The following is a 16,707-nucleotide window of genomic DNA, read 5'->3' on the forward strand; positions in this document are numbered from 1 at the left end:
AGCTAATTTTTAATTTTGCGTTGCATTTCACAGCTAGGATAAAGCCTTGCAATGTGTTCCAAGCCTTGACCACTTCAAGGTCTCTTTCTTGCATCTTTCCTTGAAACTCAGGATCAAGCACATATGCTGTAGCATGCATAGGAGAGTCATACTCATTCCATCTACTAATGCATAACTCCTTGATCTGCTCATACCTATCTGCATTTAGTTCCGAACTCTTCAACCTCTCAATCATGCGACCCATACCTTCGTAGATCTTCCCAATGCATGGATCCATGCCATCTGCAAGCCTCAACATGTGCATAACAGGATCAACCATTTGGTTGGTGCAATTCACTTCATCCTAAAAATCTCTATCAAAGACATATGCATTACATAACACAGTAGTAGCAGTGGCAGCCCTAGTCCAATTTTCATACTCATCACTAGCAAATAGCTCCCTAATTGCACCTTTGCAATAGTGCAATCAACCAAGCATAAGAAAGTTATATGCAAATCGTGTATCCGAGTATTTGAGAAGTTCTTTGTCACTTCTTTTGCGAAACTCAGCATGCAAGTACTGATGATTACATATAAATGTAATAATCTTATTGTGTTTCGCAACAAGAGATGAAATCCATGGCAAGTCCCCAATATCCTTCAACAAGTTATTCAAGCAATGCACCATGCATGCACTAAAGGTGATATGTGGATACATTGCCATTAAAATGTTTCCTGCTGCCATGTTTGTAGGTTCACCATCTGCCACAAATTGCACTACATTTTCTGCCCCAACAGCTTGCACTGCCTCGCACCACTCGGATGCCAATACATCTGCACTCTTTCCAGTCTTTGAAGCATCATGACTACCAATGAAGTATACATCCCCACGAGAATATGCGACAACACCATGTATGGACCTATGGCATGTGTCACTCCATCCATCTGCTATCAATGTCACTCCATTTCTTGCCCATTGATTGCAGATATTTGTTGTTGCAATCTCTATGGTTGCTTTCTCCTTCTGAAGCAATGTAGTCCTGATAGCTTCTAATGAAGGGGGCTTATATGTGGATCCATACTCTGCAATCTTTGTCACCATATTTTAAAAATAAGGTGACCTGGCTAATTTGAATGCAATATGGTCATGGTAAAAAAAGTGTGCCACTGCTGCATCTGTTTCCTCTTTTTTCTTTGGTTCCCATGAAGTGTGCAATGAACTTTGTCTAACATCACAACCTACTGCCACTGATGGCCCACGAAAACGTTGCGTAGCCACTAATCCTGGTGGTCTTCTGCATGAAGCACCATGCCCTGCTCGCCTTGGAGTCCAAGTTGTTGGATCCACTGCTATCTCAATTGATACATTAGTGCAAAAACGCACCTCTTTCCCCTCCTCATGTAGAAGATGGGCTCTCACTTTATCAGCCCCACTAGTGCAAGCATAAGTGCAAAGTTTGCATTTCCAAGGGCGAGCCCCTCCATCTCTCAATGGCACCCCTGCATCTATCTCATCCCACCATGACCAAGTAGTGCTTCGACTTCATCCAGTTGTTGACGAAGTACCTGCTAAGGATGATGAAGATCCCATAGATGTCAATGCTACGATCTATATAAAAGTGACAAATAATTAGTAAAGTTCAATGAAATTGCAGAAATTTGCACCAAAATTTCAACATGCATGTGTTAAATGTTTGCTAAAAATGCCGGAAATTTGGTGTTACTTCAGCCTGCATTCCTTCTACTGAAAATGCGACAAATTTGGGGCATTCAAGCCTGCATTCCCTTGCTAAAAATGCCCCAAAATTTGGCGTATTTTCAGCTCCTAAATTTGGGGCAATGACTGATTCAAAATACTACAAATTTGGGGCATTCTAGCCTGCATTCCCTTGCTGAAAATGCCCCAAAATTTGGTGCATTTTCAGCTCCCAAATTTGGGGCAATGGATTGATTCAAAATGCCCCAAATTTGGGGGCTCTTTTAGATCCTGGGATGATGGATCCCAATGCCCCAAATTTGGGGACATTGCAGCCAAAATTAGGCCCAATCCTTGAGAAAGCCCCAAATTTTGGGGCAACTGCCAACAACTTTTCCAAAATGCCCCAAATTTGGGGGAGATAATGGTCCTACTAAACAAAAATCAATACTGAGTAGAGAAAGTTGAAACACTTCAGTCAGTGCTTGATGCGAGAATTCTCACCTGATCGCGGGCGGGAGTCCAGGGCCAGGCAGGCCGGAGAGGCAAGCATGAGCAAGCAGGCGGGGCACGCAAGAGCAGCAGGCGGGGCACGCGGGAGCAACAGTCGGGACAGGCAAGGCAGGCGGGAGCAGCAACTGGGGCAGGCGAGACAGGCGGGGCATGCGGGAGCTGGATAGACAGGTGGGAGCTGGCACAACAGGCGAGAGCTGGTGGGATATGCAGGCGAGCCAGGCAAGCCACACAAAGTAGGCGAAGCAAGTAGGCGATGGGCGCAATAGACGGGAGAGGAGAGGTGAAGTCAGGCAACAAACAATTTTTTAAATAAATAATTTCCATTGCTGGAACGGCCATTCCAAACAGGGAACGGCCCTGGAACGGACACGGAAGGGCCTGGAACGGGATGGAACAAGACCTGGAACGGCCTAGAACGTTCCGCCGGCGTTTCTTGGCCTCGGACCTCCCGGAACGCGTTAATCCGTTCCTATGCGCCGGATCGGCCGTTCCCTCTTTCTATGGCTTGTACACTTACTGGGAGCACGCCATAGGTATCCACGGTAGGAGTGGAGGTGAATGCACCTCTATTGGCCTGAGTCTCACTGCCTGTGTACGAGACCACGAGACGATAGTGGCAAGGAGGGTTCTATGGATCAAATTGGATATTGAGGACTCATGCCTTGGAGTCCTCAATGTCTATGCCCCTACGGAGGATAGTGCACGCAGCAGGTTCTAGGTGGATATCACGAATGGACTCCCAGAGGTGGACTCCTAGATCGTTGGTGGAGATTTCAACAACCTCGAGACTTTGGAGGACCAACACGGCACAGGCAAAAACTACCAGGACATGGCTGGGGAGGAGCAGGAGGCATGGGAGGTCTTTCTACTGGCAGTAAGAGCACGTGATGCCTAGAGAGACCCTGCCTTCCACAAGAGGGAGAGGTCGATGGACTTCTCTTCGGGATACAGGCGGCTAGGTGGAGTCCCGCTGGAGCAATTGGATAGGTTTTATGTGGGAGAGTGGGGAGGCTCTCGTGCAGGGCACGGGCACCACGTTGTCTGATCATTGCCCGGTTCTCCTAACACTTGATCCCCCAGCATCTACCCTAGACACATGATCCTATCGAATCCCTGACTCAATCTATAGAAGGGAGGAGGTGACGAGACAGATAGAGCAGATTTGGACCAGGGAGTGGGGCAAGAGGGACCAGATCACAGAGAGGTTGCAAAGGTCCTAGCCGAGTCGAGGAGTATCTGCCAAGCGGCAATCATACAGGCCAGGTAGCAAAGCTGGAAGGAGGAGAGAGCACTCCGGCGGGACCTTGCAGCCATGCAGAGATTATTATAGGAGGCACCAAGCGATCCCACCCTCCATGCATAGGAGGTGCGCGCGCAAGCAGCCATTGCTGGCCTAGAGGACACGTGCTTGGAGTTCTCCTTCCGCACCTCAACAGCTTTCTGGGCGCAGAAGGGGGGGACAATGTGCAGGGCGTTTTTCCAAGTGCACCAGCCTCGCACCTTAGGAGAGCAAATACGCAACCTTCGAGATCAGTATGGGAGGACTCGTTCTAGCCCAGACGAGGTGATGGCGATTATCACCGACTATTACAGACGCCTTTTCCAACAGGAGACAACCTCAGCTAGAGGACAGTGATGTAGACAACAGGTCTAGGATCACATCCCGTCCCTCATCACAGAAACGATGGACCGCTCCCTCCTGACCCCCTTCACAGAGAAGGAACTGGAGGAGCCTTTCCATGCACACGACAGGCAGAAATGCCCGGGAGAGGATGGCCTCTCTAAGGCCTTCTTCACTACCTAGTGGGAAATGGTGAAGGACCCCCTATTGATGGCCTTATCCATCTTCTCCCCAAAGGGGGAGACCGGTTAGAGCTTTCCTAGTGGAGACCGATCACCTTCTTGTCAATGGTCTATAAGGCACTAGCAAAGATGATTGGTAGGAGACTACACCCCGTACTTCCAGACATCATCCATGACACACACATAAGCTTTGTCTAGGATAGAAGCATCCTAGACAATGTATTCACTTTCTTTGAGGCGACAGAGTGGGCTCAGCACAGCGGGCTCTGCAAAGACTGGCTGTACTACTCTTGGATTTCGAGAAAGCCTATGACAGGGTGGACTTGGATTTCCTAGAGGGGACCATGGTGAGGTTGGGTTTCCCCCAGGCTTGGATTCATAGGGTCTCCGTACTTTACAGATTGGCCACCAGCAAGGTTCTCATAGGTAGTAGGCAACAAAAGGAGTTTCGGCTAGAGACATCGGTCCAGCAAGGCTGCCCCCTAGCCCCATACCTATTCTTACTCTTTGCAAAGGCGATGTCTCACTTCCTCAGATCACATGTGAGCATATTACGCGGCCTCCGACTTCCAGTGAGAGAGGATACTGAGTTGTTAGACTCAGAGTATGCTGATGATACAGTAGTCTACATAGAGGATCATGAGTTGATGCTAGAAAGAGTGAGGCTAGCTCTTGAGTTGTTCTGTTCTGCAGCACGAGCGAAAATCAACTGGAGAAAGTCGGTTGGTTTCCTCACAGACCCGGACTCTAGCACGGAGTGGGGCGTCCACCTAGGATTTAGATGGGTGAGCAGAGGGTAGACTGTCCGGTACCTAGGGTTCCAAGTGCCAACCCAACAATTTCTTCCAGTCCTCGATTCTATTCAGAGGAAGTTGACCTGCTGGAGCACGGCTTTGTATGGTTTTAAACAAACTCCCCAAGCTTGGTATGCAGAAATTTATGCGTTTTTGCTCAGCCAAGGGTTCATTACCAGCTCATCAAAGTCTACTATTTACGTATGCAAAGAGGGGGGATCCTTGCTAGTCATACGTCTTTATGTAGATGATCTTGTCCTCACAAGGACACATGCTGATCAGATTTTGGCATTCACGAAAAATCTGCAGCAAACTTTTGGAATGTCTGACTTAGGGCCTTTGCACTACTATTCGGGCATTCATTTCATTCATGATACAAGAGACATTGGATTGTCACAGTCCAAATATATTGGTAGACTTCTTGAGAGGTTTGCCTTACAGGATTGCAAGCCAGTTAGCATACCAATGGAGACTAGACTCAAGCTGCCCTTGCATGGTGACAGTGATTTGTTTGACATCCATACATATGCTCTAGTAGTTGGATGTCTCATTGATCTATCCACACAAGGCCAGATATTCATCAGTTTGCAGTTTCATCCCTGAGTAGATATATGCACATCCAATGCATGTCACATTGGCAAGCTGTGAAGTGTGTTTTTCGTTACTTGCACCGTACTAGGACTCTTGGACTGCTTTATGCCAATGGGGGACCACTGCAACTACATGCTTAAGTGATTCCGATTGGGCAAGAGATTTTGATTCACATCACTCTATGAGTGGAAACTGTTTCTTTCTTGGGTCATCTTGCATCTCTTGGCTTAGCAAGAAACAATCCACTGTTGCCACATTGTCTTGTGAAGCTGAATACAAGGCAGCTTTCATTATCACAATTGAACATATATGGCTGAGGCGTTTGTTGGCTGATTTCGATGTATCTCTCATAGATCCTACTCCTTTGTTTACTGACAGTCAGAGTGTCATTGCAATGGCACAAAACCCAGTGTTTTGTGCATGCATAAAACACATAAGAATCCACTATCACTTTGTCAGAGAGAGGCTACATGCAAGAGATATCGGCTTTGTTTACTACCCTACCACCAATAATGTGGCAAACATCTTCACCAAAGCTCTTCCTTGTGACAAATTTGAAGCATTTCGCAATGCTTTAAATTTGATCTCCTTTGATAGATGATCCTTGTATGTTGATCACTTTTCACTCCGGGGGGGTTTGTTGGGTTTCAATCATGCCTATGCTCACAGCCGAGTATCAATGATCAGTTGTAGGACACTAGAGCACTTTTTACTCTCCTTGCGAGAGAATTTTCCCCCAATTATATTCTCTCTTATTTTATGTGCTTATGTTACACAGTTCAGGTGTGAACACACATTAACAACCCTAAGGTTTAAGGGTTGTACTTTGTACTTGCATTACACTCTTTTGGAAATTGCATTGGGAGTCATGTTGTGCCTTCACTCTCTTGCTCTCTTCACTGTCAACTGTGTACTCTCAACTGAGCTTCCTGGGTTATTTATAAAGGCAACCTAGAAGGGTTGCTTCTTGAATAAGATATTCCATTTCTTGTGGCAAAAGCAGCACCACCAAGTTTGCTATATGTGGCTTCTTCACTTTGTGGCATGTATAGTGCTATCTAGAAGCTTCTAGAACCATGTGGCAACAGAAACCCTGATGGACCCCGATTTAATGGCAGTCATACACCTAAACGGAAACTGGGCTCACCCCCACACTGCTTGCCAAAGCAATCTATGCAAAATGCCGTGGCCTGGAGTCTCTCCATCATCTTGTTATTAGGGCCATGCTGGGGAACTCCCTTAGGTGCGACATCAGGTCCCATTTCAGGTTTTGAGAGATCCTACTTATCTTCTTTGCAGGAGTACTTTAGCAATGCCTGGCCTTTGCTAGAACCCTATTCAATCATGCAAAAAGAGAACTGATATAGCCAACATGTCTTTGTGAGTGAATGCATTCCAGAACATCCATAGAATATGCAGTACATTTCCAAATAAACAATAAATAGTATTAAAGAAGGAGATTCCATACTGTAAAGCAAGATAGCTTTCAACAACATCTTATGGCAAAAGATTGTGTGGCTGGTGCCAAGATTCTATGTAAAACCATGTCCAGATTACATGCGTTACAAATTAAGAAAATCCTAAAACATCAAGCCAAGCCTTAAACATATTGATAGTTGTGCTTACCTGGTCCCCCTGTACCTGAACCTTCCACATTAATTAAAGCTCCCACCACTGTCCGCCATTTATGTGTAGTCATGAACCCATGGCATGCCTGAAATGTAAGCAGAGACCTCAGGTAGAGAAATTTGTCTCTTTCAGACCCATACATCATGAAAAGAACAAATGTCCCATTCTGTATCTATCTGAGACACAGATTATGGTAACCAGGTCCTGTCTCACCTTTTCTTGGTAACAGAAATTGCATACACTAACAAATTATGAGAAATGATTGCAATCACAGTCAAAATGGTAAAAAGAACAGCACACACAAGCCATACAGTAAAAAGGTTGAGCAAACAAGTATTAGAGAGTGAAGTTGCATCTGAAGATTCAAATGCTTCTTGAGATCTTGTTGAGATTTGTGTTGATCTCCAACTCACACGGAAATTAAAACATAAACTACATATTAAAACAGGCCTGACCTTGGAGGTTATTTCAATGCTACTTGCTCAATTATAAATTAACTAAATCAAAACTAAAGTCAAACCACAAGGCCAGTCAGAAAAATCAAAATTATGCATGGCTAGTGCAGTAAATTTGGCAGTATCTCTGATGACACTGGGTAAATTTAACATGGCCATTATCATGCCTATAATCATATCTAAAATAAGAAAACATAAATCATTATGATGTGAGATATTTACCACCATAAATAGTTCCTCAGCTCCATTAAAGAGGAATATTAAAGGACTTGGTGGGATCCAATCAGTGTCAATGATCAACCGGACAAGTTCCAGCATGGCAGCTGCAATATAGGTTGATAAAGTTATAAGAGAAAATCAATCATTTTATACTTCGGTTAGCAGAGTTATATGAGCAAATCAGTCATTTTATATTCTCTGGAAACTGGTACAAGATTATAGTAGCATCAAACATTTTAGATTTCTGGGAGAGAAGAATGCTTCAATGCAGCTCTATTTTCAACACAAATATGCAAAATTTAAATATTGAATTGAATATTTTAGATTTGTGGAAGTTAGTGCAAGATTAGCAGTAAATCAAGCATTAAATACCAGATTCCTGTGAGAGAAAAATGCTCCAACTTGATACTCACCAACACAAGAAGCACAATCTCCTGCCCCCGGGGACCCAATGGCACTATCAAAGTGTCCATTTACAAGAACTGCTGGAGCATTCTCATCTCCAGAAGCAGCTGAAATTCTGTACATATGTATGTTATTAACACCATGAATGCCACTCAAATGGCTATTACACAATATACCATTTAGTGTGTATAGAACAGAAACTAAATCTAAGCAGTTCAACCACACGAAACCACCTTGGATCATGAGAATTATTCCAGTGCAAGTATGCACATATTTCACAAGAAGACAATGGAAGTCCTTTCATAAGAACAGTAACAAATAATAAACTTGAACCCACATATTAGTGTTGATTGACTCACTTCATAAGGGTGTATGTAGAATCAAACCACAGCCTGCCATAGAGAGACAATAGATTTATGATAGGTGTAGCCGAAATGAGAAATTAACTTGATGATTCAATTGAACTTCATGAAGATTCTTAATTAAAATGAACTTTAATTCTAATACCCGTAGCTCTTGGCATTATGACCATTGTACAGGCAGTGAAGAATTTGACATTGGGCATACAGTGGACAAGTGTATAGGGTATGTAGTACAAGAGCAAGGCAAAAGGAACAAGGTGCAACATGAAACTTCCATTAAATTGAAAGTTTGCACCTTAGAATTGAGTTACATTGGAAGTTCCACCCAATAAGCAACTCACTTACGGCACTTAAGTTATTAAGCAAGCCCTAAGCTAAAATTTCATCTAGTGAGTAGCTTTTGGGGCTCTCTTTCTCTCTCACTTTTCGAGTAGCCCAGTAAAGAGCTGTAGCAATAAAAGGAGATGCATGCTTGCTGATGTTTCATAGTGAGCAGCAAGAGGAGAGTGTTTTGCAGTCATCCCGAGGTGCTAGACAACTGGAATCAATCTCTTTCTTCTCCTTTCTCGCTCTCAAGCTATGCAAGCTTGGTTTTCAAGCAAGAATAGAATTAGGGTTTGCTATTTACAGCAGATCAATGGCTAGGGTTTGTAGAAATCTGTCATTTTGGGCATGGAATTTCTTGTTGTAGACATTCCAACCAAAACACCCAATTTTCCCCTTGTTTTGGGTCTCCAAATCATTGAAGATTCGGAGCAAACATCAAGGAAAATGTGTTTAGAAATGGAAATCTGATTTTCCAGCCACTAAAAGCATTGAATCAGCATCCAATCTCAAGGCAAATGCATGCCAAAGATTAGGGTTTATGGAAAGCAAGTTTACAAGGCTACACTTCACTGAATTGAAGATTCATTCATTAGGACAAAGCTCTAAGATTATTGGACAATCAAGGCTAAGGCCACATTGGGCGAATCGGATCGGTTTGAGACTAAGATTCATGTGAAATATTCATTGATTACAGTATGGCACTAGCAAAAGTCCATAGGTGCATCTCTCAATGTCATGTTGGTCAGCATTGGAGTGATTGCAAGTCTATATGCTTGAAGACACACTAGTTTCAATGTGTAATTAAGCCAGATTCAAAGCTTGTTGGTCAAAGTTGGTGATAGCAACTAAGGACAAAGCAATTGGAGTGAATCTCGTCCATTAAAGAGCCAAGCACAAGAGCAATCATTAGCAAAAAGAGTGTTAGTTTGTGACAGCCAAATTGACCACACGGGCAACTTACAAGTGGTTCATGTGAAGGCTCATCTTCAATATTAAAGATATACTGTAAGGGGCACTCGCCTTGGGGACCAATCTGGTGTCATCTTTTGTGCAAGAGCAATCTAGCTCTCAAGTTCTATGTCAATTATTTTCTTTGCTGAATTGAATTGTGTGTGCTGTAAGTTTATGTTCATTGTCCTATAGATCAGATTTATAGGACAATTACAATAGGTAGGAGAGGTGTTATCATCATAAATTGATAGTGAAGATCTTGATGGATTTGAATAATAACTAGACTCAATCCCTAGCATCATTGTACACTTGTTCCATTAAAAATGCACACTGACTTAGTACCTAGCAAGGTCAAAAAACAAGTGTCTTAATAGTGGACAGAGAATGAGAATAGAGGTTGTTTGTGCTTCAAGACAATATCGTAGAAAAGTGAAGACGTGCCTTACTTACATCAGTAAAATAGACAATATTGTAGAAAAGAGAATAAAGGTTGTTTGTGCTTCAAGACAATATTGTAGAAAAGTGAAGACACGCCTTACTTACATCAGTAAAATAGGCAAGAGTCGAATGGATCTGGCTGAGAGATAAGAACCATAGCCACACCTATGATATTAAAGCAAGCATGGTCATTGGATCTAGCCCAATGTGATATGCATACACAAATTACTACCAAAACTACCACTATTGTTGAGCCTAGCCCACTGTAATGTGCATTCAGGAGGAGAATAATGAAGATAACAATAACATCACCATCCAAATGCTTTTGTCTAAGCAGGCTCCATTGTTAGAAAAAATTGGCCATCACCATTGCCATTGTCATACTATTAGAATTTACCGATTCTCGGCAATGCCCAATGTAATTTGTGTGGTGTGGACCCTTAACAAGCCGTCGCTATAAGGTGTACACCTAGTGCCTTAGGACATTAAAGTAGTGACACTAGGCTCCAGAGTAAATAAACTTAACTCTACTTAGTTCGTAGAAATGTGGTTAGGTCGCACCAATGACCTAAACCTTAGTTGTACTTTCACCTATCATCCAATTCAATTTAGCAAGTACACTCTCACACTATCTATTGTCTACTGCTCACTCTCTCATTTCTCTCTCCTCCATAGCTAATCCTGTTATGTTTGCAACCAAAAATGAAGCCGAGATCTTTTATTTGAGAAGAGAATTGGCTAATGTGCATATGGATGAGGGTGATAGCATGACTGATCTCATCACCTCACTTACATATAGGATCTAAGGGAACAACTGCTAAGTATTGATGAGTAATTGAAGATCCATTGATGGTAAACATCACTCTTAATTCTCTTCCAAAGTCTTACCATGGATTTCACACTTCACTGAATTTGTCTTTGAGGGGGCACAACAGCCCCTCACATTCGTGGAGGGGCTGGAGTTGACAAGCCCCTTGCTTGAAGAGGAACAAACTAGGAAGAATATTGCAATGCATTCCAGTGATGTAGCCATGCTCTCAAAATTTAAAGGCAAAGGCAAAGCAAAGCAATCAATGAAAAATCAGCTAAGGGTTAATGCACGACAACCATCTAGCAAGGGTGCCCATGATGCAAAGAAACGCAAAAAGAAAGAAAAATACCTCTCTTGTAAGAAGCCTAGTCATTACATTGGAGAATGCAGAAAAAGATTGGCCAAAGAGGAGAGGAAAGACTCCAATTTGGCTGTCCAAGAGACATCCACCGCTCAGTCTTCGCATGGGGATGCTACAACCAACTTTGTAAGGAGAACTATGCATTTTTTACATGCAATTGTGACAATTCTATCATTGATTCTACATTTAATGCTGCTAAAACACAGCATACATGGTAACTTTGATAGTGGGACATCCAAGCACATCACTTCACAAAACCATCTATTTACATCTATACATTCAACCCCTATGGGGAAGAGAGTTACATGTGCAAATAACTCTAGCTATGATGGATCAGACCTTATGCCTTTGGATGCATTGTTTGTACTTGGGATTACAAAAAGTCTCTTGTTGGTTTGAGCATTCAATAAACAAGGCTTTCAAGTCATCTTTAAAGATAAAAGTGCATTGTGAGAGATAGATAGCTTGATTATGCTCTTTGCTTGTCTGGCACTTTGTATAAAGGCCTTTCTTTGTTGGATACATATGAGAGGAGATCTTATGATGCTTTGGCAATTAGCACACTCATGCCTGCTATGCAAAATAAAGAGCTATGGCATGCCTATTGTGGTCACATTTTGGAAAAGATGCATCGTTTTGCCTTTAAGAAAGATGGTGTAGTGCATGTTGTTCGTAAGTTGCAGCTTATACACAAGGATGTATGCACTCCCATGCAAACACGAGCTCTTGGGGGTCATCTATATTTTGTTACCTTCATAGATGACTACTCCCAATATATATGGATGTATGGTCTTGAGGCAAAATCTAAAGTATTCATGCACTTTAAACACTTGGTTGCAAAGCTAGAGGCTGAAGCAAGTTTAAAAGTGCAAACATTTCGCAAAAATCGAGCGGGCAAATACATGTCTCATGCATTTGACACATTTTGCTCAACAATGATGTCACATATCAAGCCACTATGAGGATGGCACCTCAAAAGAATGGCATGGTTGAAAGGAAAAATTGGGTACTCATGGAGATGACTAGATGCATGCTGCAATCTAAGGGGCTGTCACATAAATTTTGGCTTGAGAGCCTTAAGTGTGCTAATCATGTGCTAAATTGTGCACCTACAAAAGCATTGAAAACTATCACTCCTTTTGAGGCTTGGCATGAGAGGAAACCAAAAGTTGATGTGTTTGAATGCACATAGCCTATGCTCATGTGCCAAAAGAGCTTCATGGAAAGCTCAATGATAAGGCATTAAAATGTTTTTTTGTTGGCTATAGTTCAAAAAGAAAAGGCTATTGATTGTATGACCCATCCACTCGCAAATTTTTTGTCAGTAGGGATATTATCTTTCCTGAAAATGCAACCTTTTCACATGGCTAGTTTGAAATGCCAGCCATGCATGATTCTTGTGATGTTTTGGAAGGTCTTTTACCACTTGCTATGGGATCTAAGTCTGCTGTAAATGTCCGAACTGATGTACTACAGCAAGCTGCTGTTGCTCCACATGCCCCTAAACAGCCATTAATTGATCATGGTTTGCATCCCGAAGTGGAGCGTGCAATTGAGCAAGAAAGGGCTGCTGTAATGCAGCAAAAATAGTCCATAGGCTCCTTTTGAGGTTGTTGAAGGTGGAACGAAAGTTCCACCAATCCTATATACAAAGGACAAGATTTTTTTAGGCTGCTAGGTATGTGGAAAACATGGATGTTGCCTATCAAAAGGTCAAGCAAGCACTACAAAAGTCACAAGAGAAGCAAAAACGAGTGGCTAATTGCCATAAATTGCCATAGACGGGCATTAGAGTTTGCAATGGAGGTGATTGGATATTGCTGTGATTCAAAAAGGCTAGGCTGAAAAGATGAAAAGCAAAAAGCATTTGTATTCAAATCTGAATATGCATTATTATGGGCCATTCCAAGTATTGGAAAAGATTAGTGATGTGGCATATAGGCTGAAACCGCCACCAATTTGGCAGATATATAATGCTTTTCATGTGTGTGTTCCCACCTTTTCATGATGATGTGCCAAAGGATATGTTTGCTGGAATTCAGCCAGAAGTTGAGGAGTTGGATAAGATCTTGGTACCTGTGTAAATTTTGGCACAAACTAGAGCGAAAGTTTCCAAGAGATACTTGATGAAGTTTCAAAACTACTCACCGATAGATGCCAAATGGATGGAAGAGAGTGACTTGGCAAACCACTCTCAGTTCTTATAGGTTTGCCTAGAGGCATTTTAGCTAGAGCCGACTTCAAATCAGCTCCTTCAAGTTTAGCAGAGCGGGAGGTCCTAAACATTGTCTGATGCTCAAGCAAAAGGTAGCACTTCCACTCCTCTAGTGATGGATAGTTCAAGCATATAATGGATTTCAGATCTATTCAACATGCATCCAAGATAACGTTTGTTGTTGATAGGGGTAAAATCCAAATGAGATTGGTGAGTCCTCCTCTTCTATTGTCATGGTTGCACAAGCTTATCCAAGTGGTGACAGTATAGAGTATGAAAAATCATGGAACAAATGGAATCAAGTTCAAGGCTTGCCGAAAAGCCTGGAACTTTGGTCAAGGAAGAGCCTTTGTAAAAAGATTTGCCAAGTTGTATTCAATGGATATGTAAGACAATTCTATTTCTCCAACCAACATCCGCTCATGAACATAATGATAATGAAAATCTATATGCTTTGTGCTAGCATGGAACACTAGGTTTCACACAATGGCCAAAGCACTCTAGCTATCAATGTAGATAAGTGTCCAGGCTATCCGGTGCACATGAAGAACTGCAAGTACCTTGCGGAGCCAAACACACTCCCCTCCTGTGGTTATGAACATTGCTCTATCCTCAACTTCATAACTAGAAGTAGCAACTGTAGTATATTTCTTGTTGAATCAAGAAACAAGAATGTACCTAAGAAGAAGTAGTTGTCACTATGAGAGACACAAGAATCTAAACATCCAGCCCAATCACTGTCAGAATATCCATACAAAGAGAGTGAAGAATCGGCCTTGTGGAAAAGGCCAATAACTTGGGTGCCTTTAAGATACCGCAAGACGTACTTCACTACCTATCAATGAAATACTGAAGGGCTGTGCATAAAACTACTCAACTAGGAGACAGCAAACTGAAAATCGAGCCTTGTGTGACATAGATAAATCAAGCATTCAGCAGCCTGCTGATATAAAATAGTATCAAACGATCCACTACCATCATCAGAAGTGAATCTGAAACTAGGCTCCAAGGGAGTAGACATGGGCTTGCAATCCTCAAACTGAAAGCCATAAATTAGCTATCCAATATACTTGGACTGCGTCATAGTGATGCCTCCTTCAATAGTGGCAAATTGGATACCCAAATAATAGTGAAGTAGACCAAGATCTATCATTGCAAAAGTTTGCTATGAATCAGCCTTAAATGCTGCAATTTCACTAGCATTGGTCCTAGTGACAAGCATGTCATCAACATAAAGTACAAGAATAATAAGCTCAAATCCCTAATGTCAAATGTAAAGAGTGGCCTCCGTAGGACTATTTTGAAATCCAAGATGCAATAGATGAGAATGTATGCGGGCATACCAAGCCCATGGAGCTTGCTTTAAACCATAGAAAGCCTTCTTGAGACGACAGACTTTGTGACCTTTGATTGCAAATCTTGGAGGCTCAAAAACATATATCTCTTCAATGAGATATCAATTAAGAAATGTCGTCTTGATGTTCAACTGATACACCTCCCAATGAAAGTGGGCAACAAGGGCAATAATACTCCTAATGGTAGTAATGCGAGAGGTAGGAGCAAAGGTCTCCTCAAAGTCAATTCCAAGGCGGCCTTTATCCCTATCAATAGAACCATATGACTTTCTTTTAATTTTATAAACCCATTTGCTATCTATTGCACACTTGCTGTGAGGCAAGTCACATAACTCCCAAGTGTCATTCTGATAGATCAAAAAAATCTCTGTCTTCATTGCTTCCACCCAACAATCATTTGAAAAAGCACCTTTATAACAAAGAGATTCTTCATTGCATGTTGTAGCCTCCAATGCGACACGGTTATAACATTCAATCATGTCGTGCCCTATTTTTCGGCAATAATTACACCTCTTAGGTTTGTTGACTATACCCTTTGAAGGTTGGATGCTAGGGAAGGATGTCTTCGATAAAAAAGGAGTGGATGTAGAAGGATGACCAACATGAAAGTTTGCTAATTTTTTACAAGCAACCTTGTTCTGTACCTTCAATTTGGCTTTTCCACACAATGATGGGTGAAAAGGACATGTTCGGTCATCATGGTAGCATTGCAATTGAGGGGCATTGTTCTTCCTGCAACAAAAGAGACACAAGCCGGTCGAAACTATAGGTAACTTGGTTGCCCATAGTAACCAACCGCAAAGTGGTAGGAAAACCTTGATATCACTCTGGTAGCCATTAAGAGTAATGAAAACAAGCTGATTGTATGGGACCTCTTCATCAATATTTAATAATTGTTCAATAAGATCTTTGATACCAATGAGATAGGCATCCACTTTACCTCCTCCTTCCATGCAAACGTTTTCCACTTGCTTACGTAGGTAAGCAATGCCCGCTTCATTGCACACTTGATATAATGATGCAAGTTTATCCCATACATCCTTGGCTGACTTGCATTCGAGAGGAAGATGATGTGGTAGTCCCAACTTTAGTAAATATCAATCATGAATTTAGTTTTTCACAGACTATAAAATATCAAAGTTACACAGTACAACTCTATATGACACATTATTTAGGGGATTTCCTTGACTAATTTAAATATGTTAGGTAATAATTTAAAAACATCAAAACTAACCTGAGTAAATTTTTTCATGAAAATTGAAGCTACTCTCACAAAAAACAATCATATTCACATTCAATAAGTACCTCCACATGATGTACCTATGATGATTCCTCCACAATCACATGTGATGTTGGTTTTCACAACACCAGGGTGTATAGAGTTAACTATTACATAACCACCAGCTTCCGAAATAAGAATGCAAAACAAGAGTTGATTCAGCATCATGAGAGCCACCTCACGATGTACAGGCAGGAGGTAGTGCCGGTGTTGGAGAAGCCGGCCTCTGCTCGATGTCATTTACAGTATGTCATTAAATCTTTGCGACAAGAACATGTCGCATCATGTAAGCCCACATGGGGTAATTGGTGCCGTCGAGCTTGTCATCGGCATTGAGCATATCCAACAAATCATTATTTTTGCTGGCCATGAGTGAAAATCAACAATAAAATAATGACTGCCAAGTGAGAAGAGAGAAAATAAATGCCCAAATAATAATAAAGCACTGATAAAAGTAATGATTGTCGTCTCAATGAAGTCGAATCATAGAAAGAATAATAATTTTCTTTTGTTGTTCTCCC

The 16,707-nt window shown here is 41.9% G+C and overlaps 1 protein-coding gene across 1 annotated transcript in view; it reads right to left on the reverse strand.

The window, feature by feature from the left end:
* The window catches only part of LOC148010863 (Zn-dependent exopeptidases superfamily protein), a 198,549-nt gene that overhangs the window by 124,793 nt on the left and 57,049 nt on the right, over positions 1-16,707 (reverse strand). The window contains exons 4-6 of the mRNA XM_087671354.1: positions 8,096-8,202; positions 7,686-7,786; positions 7,006-7,093 (exon numbers count right to left, since the gene is read on the reverse strand). Coding sequence (XP_087527480.1) covers positions 7,006-7,093; positions 7,686-7,786; positions 8,096-8,202 — 296 coding nt within the window. The remainder of the gene's footprint in view (positions 1-7,005; positions 7,094-7,685; positions 7,787-8,095; positions 8,203-16,707) is intronic.

Source organism: Lygodium microphyllum, chromosome 29, assembly GCF_053477565.2.
Source record: "Lygodium microphyllum isolate KBCC chromosome 29, Lygodium_microphyllum_v1.1.10, whole genome shotgun sequence".
Lineage (NCBI taxonomy): Eukaryota > Viridiplantae > Streptophyta > Polypodiopsida > Schizaeales > Lygodiaceae > Lygodium > Lygodium microphyllum.